The sequence below is a fragment of the Sinocyclocheilus grahami genome, unplaced genomic scaffold, assembly GCF_001515645.1.
Source record: "Sinocyclocheilus grahami isolate Dianchi unplaced genomic scaffold, SAMN03320097.WGS_v1.1 scaffold750.1, whole genome shotgun sequence".
In the NCBI taxonomy this organism is placed as follows: Eukaryota; Metazoa; Chordata; class Actinopteri; order Cypriniformes; family Cyprinidae; genus Sinocyclocheilus; species Sinocyclocheilus grahami.
Genome location: NW_015505929.1, coordinates 470500 through 478454, shown reverse-complemented (window position 1 = coordinate 478454; position 7955 = coordinate 470500). Strand labels below are relative to the sequence as shown.

General features: G+C 34.8%; 1 protein-coding gene across 10 annotated transcripts in view; it reads left to right on the top strand.

Annotated features, from left to right (window-relative positions):
• LOC107560985 (guanine nucleotide exchange factor DBS) overlaps positions 1-7955 on the top strand; it is an 88648-nt gene that overhangs the window by 41649 nt on the left and 39044 nt on the right. For all 10 annotated transcript variants that reach the window (XM_016245305.1, XM_016245306.1, XM_016245308.1 and 7 more), the window contains exons 5-8: positions 3564-3683; positions 3802-3918; positions 5683-5832; positions 7601-7725. In XM_016245305.1, coding sequence (XP_016100791.1) covers positions 3564-3683; positions 3802-3918; positions 5683-5832; positions 7601-7725 — 512 coding nt within the window. The remainder of the gene's footprint in view (positions 1-3563; positions 3684-3801; positions 3919-5682; positions 5833-7600; positions 7726-7955) is intronic.

Genomic DNA, 7955 nt, shown 5'->3' with positions numbered 1-7955 from the left:
AAATCAAATGTCTACATTTGAATGTATTACAATATACATTTGTTTTATATTTAAAATTAATATAAATTATAATAGATATTATTATATATTATTATTATTATATTAGATATTATTATAGATAAATTACAATAGATGATATTTACACTACGTGAAAATAGCAGTATTTTCTGCTATTTATGCTACTTGAAGGCACAATATGTACGTTTTTATTAAAATATCAAAAAATCACTAGAACAGTGTTATATATGTTGCTGACTTGTGTACTTACATTATCCCAAATGTTTTGAAGAATGTTTAAATCCAGAGAAATAAGCAATTTTAACTAGTGACACGGACCGTGTCTATAGTGTCATTGTGTCGCCTGCTAATGACGTCATAACCCCTCGATTTACGGTTTTGTTTTGTAGAAAACAAGGCGAGTTTGAATTCTGGTTGATCGCGTCAAAAAGACTGCGATACATGCTTTATCATCTACGCCACTGGAGCTGATGTTTACCAAGCTTTTGTAGTGGTCACTACTAGGTGAATGCAATATTGCCTAATTGTCAGTGAACTACGGCTCTGTGTAGTAAATGCCGCTCCATCTGAAAGCAAGTGATGGCGATTTACTACCAATCACGGAACCGGCTTTACTGACGAGATGCGCATGACAATTGCACAGCCCTAGTGACTACCCAAATCACACGTTGGTGGGCGGAGTTAGTGTAAATAGCCCCTGCCAACAAGGTGGGTTATTTGCACTGTGTAAATAGACACTCCAGTCTTTATGGGCGTTATGAATGGGGAATCTTTTGCTCATTTGGATTTGACAGTTGCTTTGGACATCGAATGCAAAGAATACAATGAAAACATGTGTTTAAAGTTTTTATTTTTTTGCTAGGAGTGTTTTGGCAATTGTTAGGTAGATACATTTTGGTTCAACAAGCCAGATGCTTTAATGTCCAATCAAGATGTGTGATGTGTTATGTGCCAAATATGTTAAATTTAAGGTCTGGGGTTAATTAATCATATCTCTTTTGTGTTGAGGTCCACTCTGCAACCAAATGTCCAATTGCCATGCAAATTATTCTTGTTAGCCCTTGAATCTCTCTTCTCCCTAATTGTTAAACGCGGATGAAAACAAACAACAGCACTGTCCAAGAAAAAAAGGGGGGGCAGGGTAATAACGTTTTCCTCAAAACCCAGATCTGGAGGCATTTCAGCATGGCAGACTGTGAGATCAGGCCACTGTAGGGTTGGCAGTTTCTCGCAGAACTGTAAGGACATGATTTTGATTCTTGGGATGGCTCAAGTGTTCGTGACAAATCCCGATTGTGCATCTCGCCACTGTAAATCTGTGATCAGAGTGACTGGGCAGCTGGCTGCATTTGGATGCAGTGAAAGGAAAATGAAATTCAATTTAAATGAATGTTAATACATCACATATTTGGCTTTTGGATTAAAAGCACTGTTTTTGCTACACTGACTTGAGGAGAGCTGTGTTATAAATGTATATAATTTATGGAATAATAATTTATTTTGATGTATTTATTTATTTTGGACAGGGCCTCTATGTATGTCGGTAACACTTTATTTTAAGGTGTCCTTGTTACACGTTACATGTACTTACTATTATAATAACAAAGTATGAATAATTACATGCAAGTAACCCTAAGCCAAACCCTAACCCTAATAATATTACTGAGTACTTAGGCCTAAATGTATAATTACACTGTAACAAGGAACCCTTAAAATAAAGTGCATAAAATTTTCTTTAAAGAAATTTTCAGCAAGGATGCATTAATTTGAAAAGACATTAATAATTACAAAATGATTTTCAAATAAATTATATCATAAACACTATTGTTTGTTTTTTCGACATAATAAAAAGAAATCAAATCGACATTTATTTCTATAGCACGGTTAAAAAAACACAGATGAATAAATTACATTTTAAAATATAGTTAAATAAAAAATATTTTAAATTGTAGTAATATTTCACAATATTATAGTTTCTACTGTATTTTTGATCAAATAAATGTAGCCTTGCTGAGCATAGAAAACCTTTTTCAAAAATATTAAAGATCTGACTGAATAATCCTGACTAAATTGTTTCTCACCGGTCATTTTTAATGAATAGATGAATATTAATGCAGCATCAACGGTTTTTAAATCCGCTCTTGGTGTCACATTGTAAAGCCTCTTGTTTCTGCTTCACTGCTTACTGACCAACACACTGTCAGTCACGCTGAGACAGAGGTTATGCTGGGTCTTCTGCTGTCAAGAGAACATCACAGATCTGTATTGATCTGCAGACATATTTCTGATTTGACGCGGTATCCAGTAGGGAGGCATTTTAATGAAGAGACTGTAAACATAAGAACTCCACGAGAGGCGTGTGTGTGTGTGTTCATGCATTCACTTGAGAGAGAAAGAGAGCTCAGGGAGGCATATGTGAGACCATTGTTAGCCTTTCTAACCTCTCAAGAAACTGAGTTGTCATGGCAACAGAATATAGATGGTGTGTGTGTGGATGCAGACAGTGGGAGGGAGGCTGTACCAGTCAAATGTAATGACTCACTAACATACGCTAGGTATTAACCCTATAAAGCCTACTGCATCATATTTGATACACACATTTTTAAGGCCTCTAAATGAGCAGCATGATCACAACTTGCAGGAAAACCGGTTGTGCACAATCTACTACATGCATTCTGTCGTCTGATTGATAGTTTCTACATTTTCGAAAGTAAAAGGCCTTTTATTATAAATCTAAAAACATCCACTTTCAGGTTGTGCTATATGTGTCTTTTTGCTGTGAAATGTTTTTGGCCTGCTGGATGTGCACACTTTGATTTTAATCTTTGTGAAATGTTTACTCATTTTTTTTAAATGTAAGAGTAACTTTTAAATTGTTAGTAATATTTCAAAATAAACACTTGCTGGACTGAAGTAACTCTTGTTTATTTGATTTGATTTGATACTGTACATCATACATAATTTTTTAGAAAAATCATGTCAGAATGTGAGTATCATATGGCAAATCAGGTTTTTAAGGAACATTTGTCTCAGTCTTTCAGTCATCATTGTACTGCAGTGCATTGTGTTATATGTTCCCCCCTCAATAAAAAAACAGTATTTAAACATCATCTTACTATCTTACTGAGACATATTATTGGGATATATAGAGCGACAACTGATATTTATATATTATGTAAGTATTACGCAAGTAATTTTATGTAAGTAGTCTGCTGTACTGTTTTAAAGATCTCATTGATTTACATTACAAGTTATCAGAATTTCATCTCATTTTTTGGACATATAAATAACATCTGCAATAAATTAAATATTTTGGTATAAAATTTTAAATAAAATTGAGGTGTTTTCTCTCCAAGTATGAGCTCCATATTCTCAGTATATCATGCTAAATGTGCCATAAAAGCCTTATTTTTTGTTTTATTGTATTGTGTTGTATTTCCCTGTCCTGTCCTGTACTGTCCTTGTTCAAGAAGCAGGGTTAGATTTAATTTGGCTTGACTGTTGGAGGTTTTTCTTAGTGTTCTATGTGTTTGTGTGTTTTGTAGGGCTCTTTCCCAGGCAACCTGCAGCTGGTGCTGGTACTGAGACCCACAGCACTCTTCCAGCGGACAATCTCAGACATCTTTTTTAAGTTAAACAAGGATGAGTTTAAAATGAAGGTGCCGGTAAGCACACACACAAGGCACAAACTCCCACACTGAGGCATGTGGTTAATGAAGAGCGTAATGAGATGTATAGTACACTGACATAAGAGAAGTGCTCTACATTATGTACTGCATGTAGGTGATCATGCTCAGCTCTGTGACTGAGCTCCACAGTTACATCGACCGCACACAGCTCACTCAGGAACTGGGCGGCACACAGGAGTACTGCCACGAGAAATGGATTTCACACCGCACCGTGAGTACACACCTGTTTTTAACCATGGTAATTAGGGGTGGACCACAGAAATGAAAAGTGGGCACACGATTGGTTTGATGTGTAAAGCACACAGCGAATGAATAAACATACTGAGATACTGAGTGATGTATGGTTACTCCTTAATATGGCCTAAGTCTAGGTTTAGGATTAGGGTTAGGGTTAATACCCAGTTATTATAATAAAGGAATTGTACAGACCAGGAGTTTGGGGTCGGTAAGACTTTTGTTTTGTTTTGTTTTTGAATGTTTTTGAAAGGTCACCAAGTTTGCATTTATTTAAAAAAGAAATGCAGTAATGTTTAAATAATATATAAATAATATATTTTTTTTATCGGTTTTAAAATGTAATTTATTCCTGTGATGCAAAGCTGAATTTTCAGCATCATTAGTCCAGTCTTCCTTGTCACTTGATCCTTCAGAAATCATTCTAATATGCTATATTGCCTCTCAGGAAACATTTATTATTATCAATGTTGACAGTTTTGCTGCTTAATATTTTTTTGTGGAAACCATGATACATTTTTTCAGGATTCTTTGAACAGAAAGTTCAAACAGGTTTTATTTGAAAAATATTTTGTAACATTTTAAATTATTAAAAATATTAAAAAATATTATTTAATTGATCTATTTAATGCATCCTTTAAGTTTTTGCTGTATTAATTTCTTTCAAATATTATTGACCCCAAACTTTTGAATGGTAGCGCAAATATGGTAATATGGCTTCGATTCATTAAATATATTTTTATTGGATCATAGTTAAAAAGCATAGTTAATATTGTCCCACGTTTTGTCCGATTCATCACTCACAAAATGGAAGGAGAAGTTGCATTATGGGATATACTCATATGCATATGCAGTATGCCACCAGTGAATTCTGTTCATTTTTAAAATGTAGTTACTTCGTGAAAGTGGAAATGTTTAAAATACTATATTCATACTGAATACTTAATAGTATGATAGAATGCTATAAAATGCCAAACATATCTTAAATCTTGGTGCTTCATCATTATAATGTGGTATTAAACAAGCAAGCCTTCCAGAAGGATGATAGTCTTCACCTCAAGCAAATGAATTGCCTTTCTTCTCATTCCATTTGTAGACTTGCTTTTAAAGGGGTCATATGATGCTATTTTAAAGATCATTATTTTGTGTATTTGGTGTAACAGAATATGTTGACATGCTTTAATGTTCAAAAAACACCATCTACTTTCGGAAGGCCAAATAAAGTGCTTTTGCTTTCGCACTTATACACAGCGTCTCCCTGACATAGCTACATCAACACTACTGCGTTCCTGAAACCACGCCTTCTTTCTTTATGTGCACATTTGGGCTGCATTATGTTAATATTTCCACATAGTGACGTAGATATGTGGGGGCGTGTTAAAACAAGGGGTTTTAGGAAGGCGTGGTTGACTCTTAACTTTTATAAAGAATATCTCTTTGGATTTGAGACTTTAGTCTTTGCAACTTTACAGATCTTCTTTATGCACCAAGAGCTTGTAACACTCCAAAGAGAAAGGAAAACTTGAAATCGCATCATATGACCCCTTTTAAGTAATCACAAATTGATTTGTCTGTATTGATCTGTGACTGCTGTATTTTAAGTACAGCACACTTGTTTGCAGTGCATGTGGATGTTTTTTATTTGTTGCGCACTCAGCCATTAGTGTGATTGTGTTTGGGTTTCTTGCTATTGTGTGATTGGTTTGGTGTATGTGTCTCTTGGTTTGTGTTGTGCCTGTAGGCCATTGAAGGTTTTGCTCTGATGGTGAAGAAAACAGCACAGACTCTCCAGTTTTTTGGGACTGAGCTGGCAGAGACAGAGCTGCCCAATGACGTTGAGGCCACGTCCAACCTTCTAACCGTCCACACGGATAAGAAGGACAAAATGAAGGTCAGAAAACCCAGTAAAACTTCATTTCAGCATACTAGACAATAATTTACTAGATTGTACATTATCCTGCTAAAATACAGCTACTTAGCAAATAAGTAAATAAATGGACATAAAATATTGATTTGAGTGAGTTAAAATTATTATAGTTATTATTGTTGGTGTATTTATTTTTACAATTTTTTTAATTAATAATAATATAAGAAGAAAAAGAATGCAAAATAATACTTGAAGTAGACTGATTGCTGTTAGAGCAATATACAGTATACTGGTGAAAAGTTTGGAATAAATACAGTGGGGGAGGGATTTTGTTCTTGCATTTGATCAAATATTATTTGATCAAACAAAAGCAGTAATTGTAAAATATTACAACTTAAAATAACAGTTTTATTTTAACTTTTTTTTATATATAATGTACTCCTGTGACGTCAAAGCTGAATTTTCAGCAGCCATTACTCTTTAGTGTCACATGATCCTTCAAAAATCATTCTAATTTGTTGATGTTCACAATTATTAAAATTGGTTCTTATTATCAGTTATGAAAAGTATTTGCTGCTTAATACTATTTGTGGAAACCATACATTTTTTCAGGAATCTTTGACAAATAAAACGGTCTAAAGAACAACTTTTTTAATAGAAATATTTTTTAACATTATAAATCTCTTTACTGACACTTTTAATCAATTGAATTTAAAGGAGTAAAATACATTTTAAAATTATATTAAAAGAGAAAATCTTTTAAATTGTAATATTTCACAATATTAGTGTTTTCACTGTAAAAAAAAAATCGTAATTATATACAATAATGTAAAATAATTATATACAATATACATATATTTTACACAGTTTAGATCAGGGTTGGAACTGAACTCTGCAGGAAGGTAGATCTCCAGGAACAGGGTTGGGCACCCCTGGTTTAGATGATATATACGAAAAAAAAAAGTCAGGTGTGTCATAAAGATTATATAATGTACTATGTTTCAGTATAAGGCCTAGTCCTTAATAAGGGGTCCAGTAAGATTGTAAATAATTTAACGTGAATTATTAACATGGCTATAAACTATAAACAAACCTTAAAGGGTTAGTTCACCCAAAAATTCTGTCATTAATTACTCACCCTCATGTCATTCCAAACCCGTAAGACCTCCGTTCGTCTTCGGAACACAAATTAAGATATATTTGATGAATTCTGAGAGCTCTATGACCCTCCCATAACATAGCAAGAAGATCGGTAAAATAATCCATGTGATATCAGGGGTTCAACCGTAATTTTACGAAGCTACAAGGATACTTTTTGTGCGCAAAAGAAAAAAAAATAACGGTGCGGCTGACACAGAACAGCATACACTGTTTGCGTTCAGTGGATATTCTCCAAAATGGGCTAGGGTGACGCGGAGGAGATGATTTTGAATAAAGTCGTTATTTTTGTTTTCTTTTGCTTACAAAAAGTATCCTCGCAGCTTCGTAAAATTACAGTTGAACCCCTGATATCACATGGATTATTTTACCGATCTTCTTGCTATGTTATGGGAGGGTCATAGAGCTCTCAGAATTCATCAAATATATCTTAATTTGTGTTCCGAAGATGAACGAAGGTCTTACGGGTTTGGAACGACATGAGGGTGAGTAATTAATGACAGAATTTTTGGGTGAACTAACTCTCTTAAGTTTACATAATTCATGTTCATCATTCGCACTGAATAGTAGTTTATTTCATGTCGCTCTGTGTGTGTGTGCGCATGTGTGTGTGTGTGTGTGTGTGCGCGTGCAGGAGGACTTGAGGATCGCTCTCTGTCAGGGATCACGTTTGCTGGATAGCATCAATGAGCCGCTGGTGAAAGATCCAGATTACACCATGAACCAGGATGAACTGGAGAACCTGGCTACTGTTCAGAGGTGTGTGTGTGTGTGGGTGAGACCATCTACCGTGCTGGAATGTGAAAATGAGAGACCAGACATTTACAGTACAGCAGCAGACTGTTGCGTGTCCTTGTTCGGTTTCTGCCCTTTATTAAGCTGTTCAGGGCAGCTGTGTTTTTGCATGCACAACAAGATGACTCACCTGGTCAAGATTATACAGCAAATCTACACACACACACACACACACACACACACACACACACACA